Here is a 12,709-nt window from a genome sequence, read left to right as displayed (position 1 = left end):
GAAGTCTTGACTTGCCTGTTTGAAGTGGGCCGGGGTGACTTGCCTGCATTATTTCCACTCCACCGCCAGTTGGGGGAAGGGAAGTTCTATCTTATCGTAGATCGACATACTGCAAGATGGATGTTCAATCCGAGGAACTGCCTTCTCGGTTGTTTGAGCCATTGAGTAGACATTTCGGGAAATTATATATACCAGTCGTAGATCTAGTCCGTATTGCCAATCACCACCTTGCAGTGTACATAACATAAAAATGGCCAACCGTCCCAAAGATCACGACTCCAAAGTCCTCACCATCGCCGATCTGGCCATTGAGGCCCAGAAACGGCTTCCTCCGGTCGTGCGCGGTGAGCAATCCTCACGATCTCTGCAACCCAGTCGATACTAAGACATGCATGCAGACTACTTCAACGAAGGCGCCGGCGACCTCATCACGTACTAATTCCCTCAACTCACCGCGCGCCCTATATACACTAACAGATCACAGTCTAAAAGACAACGAAGCAGCCTACAACCGATACAAACTACTCCCTCGCGTCCTTCGCGACGTAGATGCCCTCGACACTAGCACCACCATTTTCGGCAAGAAAGTGAAATTCCCCCTCGGCTTTGCCCCGGCTGCCGCGCACAAACTCGCTCATGCAGATGGCGAAGTAGGCACCTCGCGTGCAGCTGCAGCGCACGATATCCCCATGTGCTTGTCCTCGTGGGCAACAACAGGCATCGATGATGTGATTGCCCAGGGGACGGGGAATCCGTATGCCATGCAGGTATCGTTCTTCAGGGATGTAGAGATTACGAGGAGGATTATTCAGAAGGCAGAAAGTGGGTATCCAATTGACCATTATAAGTTTTCGTGGTTACTGATGAAAGTTAAGAGGCCGGATACAAAGCATTGTTCGTGAGCGTGGATCTCCCTGTACTAGGGAACAGATTGAACGAGTCTCGGAATAACTTCAATTTCCCGAGAGATATGCGGTTTCCAGTACTGGCAGAGGGAATTGAAGAGTTGGGGTTGAAGGACACGTATGAGCGTGGCTACGGTATGCACTTCATTTCCTTCTGCTTATCGGCTATTAACAGAATATCCAGATGGCTCTATTCGCTGGGACAAGACGATCGCCTGGCTACGACAAAACACGAAGCTCGAAATCTGGCTCAAGGGTGGTACGTCCATCCCCACTCCTGCGGTTACTATGTATAGACTAACGGGAACAGTCTACTCCCCGGAAGACATCCAACTAGCCATCGACCACAAAGTCGACGGCGTTGTCATCTCCAATCACGGCGGTCGTCAACTCGACGGTGTCCCCGCCACCCTGGACGCACTGCGCATCTGCGCGCCCGTAGCAAAAGGGAAGATCCCTCTAGCAGTGGACGGGGGCATTCGACGGGGAGCAGACGTGTTCAAAGCCATTGCGCTGGGAGCGTCGATGTGTTTTGTAGGGAGGATTCCGATCTGGGGATTAGCGGTAAGCTTCACACAGATTACCCTATTTGTTCAAAGGATTGACATTCGGTACAGTATAACGGCGAGAAAGGCGTCGATCTAGCGGTCAAGATCCTCTACGACGAGTTCTGTCGCACAATGAAGCTAGCTGGGTAAGCGACCACGTCAACATGCATATAGCAGATACTAATGTATGTGGATGTATGCAGGTGTCGAACTATAGCAGATATCACGCCGGAGCACTTGGCGGTATTGGAGACGAATGGGTTATTGGCGAAGCTATAATCAATATGATAGAGCAAGTCTGAACATACATACCACTTACATATAGAACGAACAGTCTCATAAAGAATACAATAAACATAACATGGATCTAGTACATAGTAACCATCAAACTACTCCCACAACTTCCTCCAAAACCCCTTCTTCTCCACTTCATCCCCATCATCAACCCCTAATGCCTCCACCTCCTCCAACCCACTCACCAAATCCACCTGCTCAGCAGGAATCCACCACCCATCCTTCCACCTCATCACCCGATGCCCAGCATACACCCCCACAAAGACAAACAACCCCACATACGAAGTCAAAAACGACGATACACTCCAGTGCCCATGAAAAAAGACCTCGAAACCATTACACAGCAACAGTATCGGACAAGCCATCGTAGCAATAATGCCCATCCACGGCTGCAACCTCGACCGATACGGAAGATCTTTCAAACCCTGAGCGTTACACGCTGCCCTGAACCTCAGGAATATAATCCCGCAGCATGTCCACGACGTAAACCCCGCCGTGTTAGTGATATTCACGAACCAATTGAACGCGGTGCTGGCGCCGGAACTACAGTCCATGTACGCCAGCAGGGAGAACAGCGAGCTGCACAGTACAGCGTAGTAGGGCACGCCGTGGCGGGTACAGCGGGTGAAAATCTTGGGGGCGCTGCCTGCCCTCGCGAGAGAATAGAGTGTCCGACTGGACATGTAGAGGTACGAGTTAGCGGAGGACCACGCGGAAGTGATGATGACGGCGTTGACGACGGAGTCAAGGCCGTGGATACCGGCGCGTTTGATAGCGATGACCCACGGGGAGGCGGCGACGCTGGTACCCTTTGTCAATCCGGAGGCATTACTAGGGCAGATGACGCCGATGGCGAGAACGCCAAGGATGTAGAAGATGATGAGACGGTAGAAGTACTGCTTCGCAGCGCGGGGGAGGTTCTTGCGAGGGTTTTGCATCTCGCCAGCGGCGACGACGAGGAGTTCCGGGGCGAAGTTGAAGGAGAAGACGGAGTAGCAGAGGGTGTAGAGGAAGGCGCAGAAACGGCCGGTGGAGCCCGAGACGAGATAAGTATTGAAGGCGCCAGGGGTCTTCCAGTAGTGGAAGCCTAGACGGGTGTGGTCGGGACCGCCACCGAGGAAGAGGACGAAGGAGAGGATGAGGAGACCGATGATGAGGAAGACTTTGAGAGATGCGAACCAGAATTCGGTCTCGCCGTAGACTTTGACGGGGAAGAAGTTCAGAGCGAGGACGACAATGAGCATGAGGGTGATCCAGACGGCGAGGGGGACTGGGTTGGACCAATAGTCGATTACTAGGGCGGCGGCAGTGGTTTCGTAGGCGACGAGGATGCCGAAACTGTACCAGTAGAGGAGGCCCATGGCGAAGCCCAAGCTGGGGGAGACGAAGCGGGTGCCGTAGGCAGCCATTGAGCAGCCGCTGAAGGGGAGGTAGGTGTTTATTTCGTTGGTGGCAGTGATGATGGCGTAGACGATGATACAGATGGTGATGTAGGCGATGAGAATGTTAGCTGGGCCGGCCAGCGCGAGTACTTCTCCTACTCCCACGAAGAGACCTGTGCCTTAGTGCCGCCAATGGCCATCATCTGGGCATGGCGGGATTTGATGCCACGCTGGGTGACGGGGGCATCATGGGGGAGAATCTGGCCTTCAGCATATGAGGCAGTGCGGTCGAGGACCTCGAGTGATTTTTCGTCGGGAGACTTGGTCATGATTGCTACAGAGACTTTGTGTATGGAATGCATGAATTGAGACTAAGGAAATTGCAGCTAAGTACAGAGGGTATACAGGGCATTTATCAGTTCGCAGGACACTGCATGTACAGAATCTGGGGTTACGTGGGAACTGAGCTTTGCCTCCACAGACCCCGATACCAGATAAAGAGTGAGAGATACGAGGCCATTAGTGTCACTGTGGCTTGAGCACCGACATTGGATAAACGAATGTCAGCTGTATCATTGCGGAGAAGCAGCGGGTTGTATCTATCAGGCCTTGCTGGTTCGCCTCTAGTTCAGTTTCGAGCCAGATCCACCGTCGGGGCTAGCCCGAGGTTTATCAGTTGGCCAGCAAGGCAAGTCTCCCCTGCTGCGTGTCTTTTGACCTGCCTATTGCATTCACCCTTACATAACCTAACTCTCCACGCCAAACTAGTCGGGCAATTGTAGACTAAATCACAAGACGCTGTGGGATAAAAAGTCAAAAGTGCAGGAAGAAATATAAGTCCAGACATACTCAAATATTCCACACTGCAACGCCAACGTGGGCTCGATTCATATCCTTTCGTACGTTGAATAGTCCAACAAAGCACCATGTCCTCAACTACAACCACCATCGTAGCGAAGAAGGAAGACCCTTCACAGGCCACAGAGTCAAACACTACTGGAAAATCAGCCATCCAGGCCATCTCACAAGGAGCCACCCTACCAGGCATCCCTTCCTTTACCTTCGCGGACAAAAAGCGAAGATGGATGCTCGAGCACATGGCTGGTGCCTTCAGAGTATTCGCTCGCAAGGGTTTCTCCGAAGGAATGAGCGGGCACATCTCCTTGCGTGATCCAGAACATCCAGACTGTTTCTGGACGAATCCGTATGACCTCCCACCAACAAGACCGGACCAGGTACATCAGCTAACGATCCCAGACTCGGGCTCCATTTCGGTTTAGTCAAAGTTTCCGATCTCATCCTACTAAACCACGCCGGCGAACCAGTCGGAGGCAATCGATCGCGGCCGGCCAATGCCGCGGGCTTCCAGATCCACGGCGTCCTGCACAAGATGTATCCGCATGTGAACGCGGCGTGCCATGCCCACTCAAAGTATGGTAAAGCGTGGTCGACTTTCGCCAAGCCTTTGGATATGATCAACCAAGACGTTACTATGTTTTATGGCGATGCACAGGCTGTCTATCCTGAGTTTGGGGGCGTCGTGCTAGAGAAAGAGGAGAGTCTACGTCTGGGTAGACACTTGGGTGACAAGGGAAAGCTGCTGATACTGCGCAACCATGGCCTTCTTACGGTCGGACAGACTGTTGATGAAGCGGCTTATCTGTTCACTCTGGCTGAGAGGAGCTGCGAGATTCAGCTGCAGGTAGACGCGGCTGCTGCTCAGGGGTTAGAGAAGAAGCTTATTGAGCCGGAAGCGGCTGAGTTTACATTCAAGATGACTAGTGATCCGGTGAGTTACACCAAGTCCTTGATGTTCAAAGGTATAGCTAATGAAAGCAGGAGGCGTTGTATCATGAGTTCCAGCCGGATTATGAAATGGAGCGGGCGCTGTGCAACGATCAGTTTCTACAGTGAGTATTGTATGCGGTGTGGTTGAATATGCTTGTACGATGTATCGAGTATGATGGTAATGAGAAGATGAAGCTTCATGAATATGTCGTTATACATAGAACAAACTCAAGTTGCTTTCCCGCATAATCTGCGGCCAACTGGCGCTGGCGTTACTGTTCAGATGCTGTCGTTGTCTCTCCCAGACCTGCCTTGCTATCCTCAACGCCAGCTTAAAAGTCCCAAGCCCACTTTGTCTGGCTGATGTCTCGAACCAGCCCGCAAACCAGTCTTGCAGTGTAGGATCCAAAGCCTCACAGGCGGCAATAAACGCTACCCAAAGAAAAGGAGCAGCTATGCGAGTCGCCGGCATATCGTCTCTTGCTACCTGACCTAGGGCGTCTCGCACTTGCCACGCTTTATCTTGGAGGATCATCGGATCCACATCGTAGATTCGCCGATAAAAGAAGATAATGAGGGCTTTGTGAATTGCAGAAATCATCAGGCGAACTATTGTGGCATTTGTCTGAGCGATGATACTGTCTGGATCCGCATCTGACACTGACGGTGGTCGCCAAGTGGAAATGCATCGTTCTAGGCTCCGCGCCCGCGCGGAGAACTGCTTAAAGTCCAACGCCCCCGTATAGCTTCCCAAGTCCGAGAGGTCTCGCTCATTGCCTAGTCGCGTTACTTGCGATATTAGAAATAGTAGAGACTCGGGAAGGCCAAAAACATGTGGGTACATGGTCGAGTCCCACTGGCCCGGGATTTCCAAGTGCAAATCATTTTCTCCCTGGTGCTGCTCCTTCAACTCGCTCATCCGCTGGTCCAATCGACCTTCCCATTGCCGAAGGCGGAACGAGCGAGTGGAAGCGATTGAGCGCACTGTATCCGGGGATGCATAGTCGGACTCTATCTCTACGTTGGACACAGGGAGAACGGATGTGCTCTCCTGGAAGATGCGTAGATAGACATAGCAATGGTGCAACAAGCGGACCTTGCGTGATTTCCGCGTTTTAGGCAAGCCACGAAAACGAACCCAGTTTTCACAGTCTAGCAGACATCGGCGTACCCGCTCTGTGCTCCCTTGGTAGGCCTATGTGTATGGTGAGACATGTACTTTGCTCAGCTGCGGCTGGCGTTGCTTACCGAAACTGTGCCCATGCACAACAAGGCGATGAGGACATCCTTGTACTTGACTTTTTTGACGCTTGATGACGCATCGTGTAATGCTCTCTTGAGGTAATTCTGAGCTTCTGTAGCAAAGGTCTCTGCCTGTCTCTGCCAATATTCGCTTGCGCTGCGCGTCAAGGAAGATAGACGCTGGGTGAAGGCCGCAGTGGCGAGAATTGCGTAAAAGATGGACATCCGGGTGTTGTTGGCCAATTCGCCCATGGTCAACAACGCCAGAGTCTCCATAGCGGGAGGTATGTAGAGCATACTCCAAGGGCTCTTTTCCAGCTGGATTGGGGTGAACAGTTGAGTTACATTCTTTGTGTATGCAGACAGCAATAGGGGGGCATCTGGCGGGGTCAGGTTGGTCACAGATGGAGCATATCGGATCTCCGGCGACGACAATAACGATGCTTGCAGAGGAACCGATGGCGATGGTCCCATAAGGAAGCCTCCTGACAGGGATTGCGGGGAAATCCCATCATTTTCCGCAGAAGGTAGGGTTGCGGCGAAGAAGTCTTGAGCATCCAAGTCGGCAGAAACGTCTACATTCACATGGCCAAACAGACACTCCATGAGGGGATCATTGCTAAAGGCATCGTCTAAGGACATGTCCAGCCCAACATTGACCGTACTATCTTCCACCCGGGGGAGGGGCTCGTCAATTGGGTCCATGGGGGCTTCGGGAAGGTCCATCTCAACCTGAACTACCCGAAAGGCACCAAAGGGACCCATGCGGGTAGTGAAATTGGTATTAGTCTCTTCCTCCTGGCTCTCGCATTGACCATCAATCTTGGTCAGAATGGTGTGAACGTCATCTAAGTTCAAGCTGTCGGCCAACTGCTCACTCATACGCTGACGCATGTCCTCAGTGAAGAGGGGACGGCGACATCGTGAGCTCTGGTTGTCGCTCGCATCGAACAACAGTCGAATCTCGTACCTCTCACAGACCAGCCCCGCACGCTCACACACGAGGCAAGATGGCCTGGTCTCATCACACTTTGCATGGCGCCGACGACAGGTTTCGCATCCTCCCAAGGAACGGGAGCGCACTGGGGTTTCTGTTGGCTTGCCAGAGAGAGCAGGGGCCTCGGTGGTGGTGGTGACGGCGGCCCCTGATGTCATAGAGATCGATAAGCAGTTGATATGAGAATCAATCGATAGGGTATGTAGTGAATAAGTGAGGGGGGAGATGTCGAGCGAGGAGAGTTGCCTGGAGGATAACGGGGAAGGTGAGGCCGGAATGGCTTGCCTTTTTGGTGTTGCGGGCAAGCGGGGTTGATGGAGTTGAAGCTAAAATTATCGCATTTATCGCGAGGATCAGCCACTTGCTGATAGTCTCGATAAGGCGTGATAGCATCATCTGTCCAACCAGGCAGGTTAATTTCGTAGTCAATATTATCTACCTCTCACCATTTATAACAACCCCCATTACGATCCCGATAACAACAGGTTGGCCCTCGTCCCTCGTCCACATCTCCGCCCCTACTCACTCACCATGCAAGACAAAGCCAACATCCTGTTAATCGGCTGCGGTGGCATCGGCACTATCGCTGCGCTGAACTTGGAACTTGGAGGCAAAGCCATTGTCACTGCTGTCCTGCGTTCCAATTATGAGCATGTCAAAGCTCACGGCTTCTCCATCAAATCCATCGACCACGGAGAGGTGAAAGGCTTCCGACCGTCAATCTGTATGCAGCCACTCATTTCCATATCAGCAGTTTCCCACTAATAGTTGCCTCGACAGTACGAAACACAGTCCCTGACGTTGAGAAAGAGAATCTCCCCCCATACCGGTACATCGTCGTCACCACCAAGAACTACGCCGATGTGCCCCCGACCGTAGCAGAAATCATCCGCCCCTCCGTCACCAGGGGCTACACGCGCATCGCTCTCGTCCAGAATGGCCTGAACATAGAAAAGCCCCTTATTGCCGCTTTCCCAGAAAACATCATCCTCTCGGGCGTCAGCTTCTGTGGTTCCCATCAGGTCTCCATGGGAGAGATCGTCCACGAGGATGATGACGAGCTTTACGTGGGAGCTTTCCGCAACCCCAATTTAAACCCCGACGAAGAGGATGCGGCCGCTAAAGAATATTGTGAAATTTATGGGGCCGGTGGCAAGTGTAATCCTCAGTTTAACCCCAACGTTGGGTTCAGTCGCTGGCGGAAGCTGTTGTACAATGCCTGCTTGAACCCTATCTGTGCCATCACAGATCTAGACACCGGTCGTATCCAGCTGGCAGACGGTGCCATTGAGAATTTGGTCCGACCGGCCATGGAGGAGATCCGCGCAGGTGCGAAGGCATGTGGGCATGACTTACCACCTGAGCTGGTGGATTTTATGATCACGATGGACCCTATTACCATGTACAATCCCCCCAGCATGCAGGTCGATATCCGCAGTGGCCGGTTCTGTGAGTATGAGAACATCTTGGGAGAGGCACTGAAGGAAGGAAAAGCCAGGGGGGTCCCCATGCCGACATTAACAGTGTTATATGGCCTTCTCAAAGCCATCCAGTGGCGGACCAAAGAAAGAAAGGGGCTGGTGCATATTCCAGAACCGGAGGACCATACAGTTAAGAAGTGATAGATTGATGATTTATAATGACAATGATAATCCCTTTAGCATAGCTGGCTTCTGGCTTGAATGGATAGACAGGGCTTTGCAATGCCACTGTCCATTGCGACAGTGAGAATATAAGGATGATCGTGTCCCGATTCGCTAATGGGCACTGTGGCTGCATTCTGATGTCGCTAGAGCATTTCTCTTGTAATGACACCCAGTGGAAACTCCAATCAGGAGGGTGAAGACAGTGCAGAATCTGGTGGGAGCGACCGAGCGGGAGAGCCCGCAGATTACGTTAAAACCTCAAAGCAAATGAAGGATTCGGGGGCCAAAGGATCCATTCCTCGTCAGACATCAATTTGCCGGACGATGGAGTTGAGTATACGAAGCATGATGGCCAATAGACGGACAAAACGGCCTGCAGAGGTGTGGAAATACATTGTTGCGGTATCCCTCGGCATCAAGCCAAGTGGGGTGAGGCTCGTCAATAGCTATAAGATCATCCATCAGGTATCGGTAATAGCCTGACTAGATTTTATATCAAGCTGCTGCTCGTGGTGTGAAGTATCAAGGTAAAACCACCAGAAGCAGTGATTCAGTGACAATGGCTCCCAATATACCAGTTCCTCGCAAACGGCTTCTCACCACCGAAATAGATGCCATCGCCGAGAGTAATCCCGAGAGACGATTCTGTGTAATGCCCAGAGGCTCGGAGCTCTCAGATGGTTTACAAGAAATTTCGATTGAGGCTCTCTCTCGTGGCATCAATTTCTTATGCTGGTGGATAGAAGCGCAAACTGGTATAGATGCACCTGTTGGGTCAACGGTGGCATACATGGGTGCCAATGATATTCGCTACTTTATTTTCATCGTGGCATGTCATAAGACTGGCTACAAGGTGGGATACTCCCGACTTCGTGGACGTTCCGCTTGTATACTGACCTTTCTCAATCAGCCATTGCTACTCTCGAGTAAGAACTCCGATGAAGCTCAACTGTACTTGCTACATGAGACTAAGTGTAACCGGTTCTTTTACACTGCGGAGAGGGAGCGGAAGGTAGCAGAGCTTAAACAACTCTGTCCCGAACTAAATATCATCGAATTACCCAGATTAGATGCCATCTTGAAGGGGCAAGAGGGTTCACGCTTCTACCCCTTTACTCAATCTTACGAGGAGGCTGAGGATGAGGTTTTCCTCATTGTGCACAGTTCTGGATCAACAGGTATGGTCTCCCTCCTCAAAAGGGCGAATTTAGCTCATGCAAATTCACTTCTCAGGAATGCCCAAGCCTATTGCCCTGACCCACGGCTATTTCAGTGCCTTGGATGCCATTGTCCATCTCCCTCGTCCGGGCGACCGGAGACTTACTATCTTCTGTGATCTCAGCCCGGATAACCTTGTTCTCAGCGTAGTTCCGTTCTTTCATATGATGGGGATCGTCGCTTTCACCACGTCTATCTTCCACTCCGTGCCTTTCCTCTATGGGCCAGAGAAGCCACTTTCGGTTGACTTCTTAACGGACCTTATTAAATTTGGTCGACCAACTACAGCGCTTCTTCCCCCGTCAATCCTTGACGATGTTTCCTTGTCCGAAGAAGCCCTGCTCACGTTGGGCACAATGGAGAGTGTTTACTTTGGTGGAGCACCACTCTCATCAGAAACAGGTGACAAGGTCCGCAAATACACGAAACTGATCACAGCACTGGGATCTACCGAAACCAATCTCATCCCTTCCATAGTTCCCGAAAAGGACGAAGATTATGGTTATCTCGAGTGGAATCCTAATTACGGCGCTGTTATGGAGCCTGTCGGAGATGATATCTATGAGCTGGTCATTCCTCGGCCGACCACACGCGATTATCACGGCATCTGTCATACTTTCCCTTCGTTCACTGAGTACCATACTAAGGATCTATTCACACGACATCCGTCTAATCCCCGACTATGGAAGCATCATGGTCGCCTAGACGACGTCATCGTTCTGAGTAATGGGTTCAAGTTCAATCCTGTCATACTGGAAACCATGATCGAGGCGCATCCTCTTATATCCCGGGCATTGGTGGTCGGAAAGGGACAATTCCACACTGCTCTGCTGGTCGAGCCATACTGGGATGCATTTAACTCATACCTTGACCCCAATTCTTTCATTGATGATATCTGGCCTGCGATCGAGGAGGCAAACAAAACTATAGCCGCCCACGGACGTATCATGAAAGACAAGATCGCTCTTTCTAAGAGGGATAAGCCATTCCAGACCACACCAAAGGGTTCGACGCGAAGGGCTGCTGTAGTCAAAGACTACGCCAATGAGATTGATGCCATTTATACTATGAGTGACGAGGGAACCCTTGCAGTGGACGAGCTTCCAGCAAACCCAGACCTGTCTAATCTTAGTGAATACATTCATGACTTGGTTACTAAGACCCTCCAACGATCTGGCTTTGGTCCCCAGGAAGACCTCTACAAACTTGGTCTCGACTCTTTGCAAACCATCCAGGTCGCTAAGTATCTACGCAGCGCTTTATTTGCCCACTGCGGTGGCCCAAGTGCGGTAGAGTTGACGACCCAAATGGTTTACGCAAATCCGACCGTGGAGAAGTTGGCCCAGCTGCTTCTGCGGGTGCTGAACGGTGACAATGCGACAGATGTCTCCCGCCCAGAGAAGCTCAACAGTCTCATTGAAAAGTACACATCCAGCTTACCGATTCAAGGCTTCATGACAGATCAGCCTACAAAAGCCCCTACGAAATCTCCAATCATCCTAACAGGCTCGACCGGTTCTTTGGGAACCTATCTCCTGCACACCCTCCTCGAAGACCCGAGCGTCGCCAAAGTATACTGCTTCAACCGAAGCGACGCTCAATCCAAACAAGAAACGATCTTCCAACAAAAAGGCCTTCATATCATTCCAAACGCCCTTGAGAAGGTGGAATATCTCACGGTCTCTTTTAGTGATCCACATTTCGGTCTCCCCTTGCCCAAGTACAACGCCCTCCTTACCACGGTAACAACAATAATCCACAACGCCTGGAAAGTCGACTTCAACCACAGCGTCGACTCATTCGAAGACCCGCACATTCGCAGCGTACGGCACTTCATTGACTTTAGCCTCCGGAGTACTCATCATGCGCACGTCCACTTTATCTCATCAGTGGGCACTGTAGGCGCCTGGACTTGGGACATGGGATCAACCATCCCTGAAAGCCCACTTGAAGACAGCAAGGCATGTCCGAGTCAAGGATACGGGGAGTCCAAGTACATCTCCGAACGGATATGTCATGAGGCAAGCCGCAGGTCGGGCGTCCCGACTACCGTATATCGCGTGGGACAGATAGCAGGTCCAACCACAATAGAAGGTCTATGGAATCCCCAAGACTGGCTGCCTACTATTATCAAGACATCAAAGGCAATAGGACTAGTTCCGGACACGCTAGGTTCGAGGTCTGTTGATTGGATTGCCGTGGTAATAACCCCTTCCATCTTCCATCTAGAGCATAACTATGTCTAGCTACTAATGCACTATCCTGGTATGTAGGACACCCTCGCCCGCATAATCACCGAAGTCATCCACACTCGCGCCGTTACGGTGTCTTCTGCTTCGCCACACGCAGTATTTCACCTTGTCAACCCATCCAAAACAACCTGGGAAGCACTCGTCCCTACCGTCCAGGACATGTACCCGGACATGGAACCGGTGGGTTTCACAACGTGGGTAAAACACCTCGAAAAATTGAGCATGAAAAGCCCATCCGAGCAGGAGATCGCGGAGAAGCCTGCCCTCAAGCTACTCGAATTCTACCGTGAGTTTGCGGAAGGTGCCACGCTCTTGGTGCCGCTTGAAGTGGACAGGGCAAAGGAGGCAAGCGAAACAATGGCTGCACTGGGGCCTGTTACGGGAGATGATATGAGGAATTGGTTGAAGCAGTGGTCGTTCTAAGGTTGTTGTTGACT

The 12,709-nt window shown here is 51.5% G+C and overlaps 6 protein-coding genes across 6 annotated transcripts; 4 read left to right on the top strand and 2 right to left on the bottom strand.

Annotated features, from left to right (window-relative positions):
• Positions 1-250: 250 nt before the first annotated feature.
• Positions 251-1,732, top strand: AKAW2_61321A (alpha-hydroxy acid oxidase; the record flags this gene model as incomplete). The annotated part of the gene is made up of 8 exons (XM_041680899.1): positions 251-344; positions 399-432; positions 485-822; positions 876-1,040; positions 1,090-1,164; positions 1,216-1,469; positions 1,523-1,599; positions 1,657-1,732. 8 exons carry the CDS (start codon positions 251-253, stop codon positions 1,730-1,732), a joined length of 1,113 nt encoding a protein of 370 aa, XP_041546819.1.
• A 110-nt stretch (positions 1,733-1,842) lies between these two features.
• AKAW2_61320S (uncharacterized protein) lies at positions 1,843-3,458 on the bottom strand (the record flags this gene model as incomplete). Its single annotated transcript, XM_041680898.1, has 2 exons — positions 1,843-3,284; positions 3,359-3,458. 2 exons carry the CDS (start codon positions 3,456-3,458, stop codon positions 1,843-1,845), a joined length of 1,542 nt encoding a protein of 513 aa, XP_041546818.1.
• A 597-nt stretch (positions 3,459-4,055) lies between these two features.
• Positions 4,056-5,043, top strand: AKAW2_61319A (uncharacterized protein; the record flags this gene model as incomplete). The annotated part of the gene is made up of 3 exons (XM_041680897.1): positions 4,056-4,333; positions 4,387-4,918; positions 4,969-5,043. 3 exons carry the CDS (start codon positions 4,056-4,058, stop codon positions 5,041-5,043), a joined length of 885 nt encoding a protein of 294 aa, XP_041546817.1.
• Positions 5,044-5,128: 85 nt separating this feature from the next.
• On the bottom strand, positions 5,129-7,314 carry AKAW2_61318S (Zn(II)2Cys6 transcription factor; the record flags this gene model as incomplete). The annotated part of the gene is made up of 2 exons (XM_041680896.1): positions 5,129-6,112; positions 6,166-7,314. 2 exons carry the CDS (start codon positions 7,312-7,314, stop codon positions 5,129-5,131), a joined length of 2,133 nt encoding a protein of 710 aa, XP_041546816.1.
• Positions 7,315-7,687: 373 nt separating this feature from the next.
• Positions 7,688-8,778, top strand: AKAW2_61317A (ketopantoate reductase family protein; the record flags this gene model as incomplete). The annotated part of the gene is made up of 2 exons (XM_041680895.1): positions 7,688-7,880; positions 7,937-8,778. 2 exons carry the CDS (start codon positions 7,688-7,690, stop codon positions 8,776-8,778), a joined length of 1,035 nt encoding a protein of 344 aa, XP_041546815.1.
• Positions 8,779-9,361: 583 nt separating this feature from the next.
• AKAW2_61316A (putative NRPS-like protein biosynthetic cluster) lies at positions 9,362-12,695 on the top strand (the record flags this gene model as incomplete). Its single annotated transcript, XM_041680894.1, has 3 exons — positions 9,362-9,980; positions 10,036-12,221; positions 12,294-12,695. The coding sequence occupies 3 exons, from the start codon at positions 9,362-9,364 to the stop codon at positions 12,693-12,695; spliced, it is 3,207 nt and encodes a 1,068-aa protein (XP_041546814.1).
• Positions 12,696-12,709: the final 14 nt, after the last annotated feature.

Source organism: Aspergillus luchuensis, chromosome 6 (genome assembly GCF_016861625.1).
Source record: "Aspergillus luchuensis IFO 4308 DNA, chromosome 6, nearly complete sequence".
Lineage (NCBI taxonomy): Eukaryota > Fungi > Ascomycota > Eurotiomycetes > Eurotiales > Aspergillaceae > Aspergillus > Aspergillus luchuensis.
The sequence above is the reverse complement of the archived record's forward strand: the minus strand, read 5'-3'. Positions and strand labels throughout refer to the sequence as shown.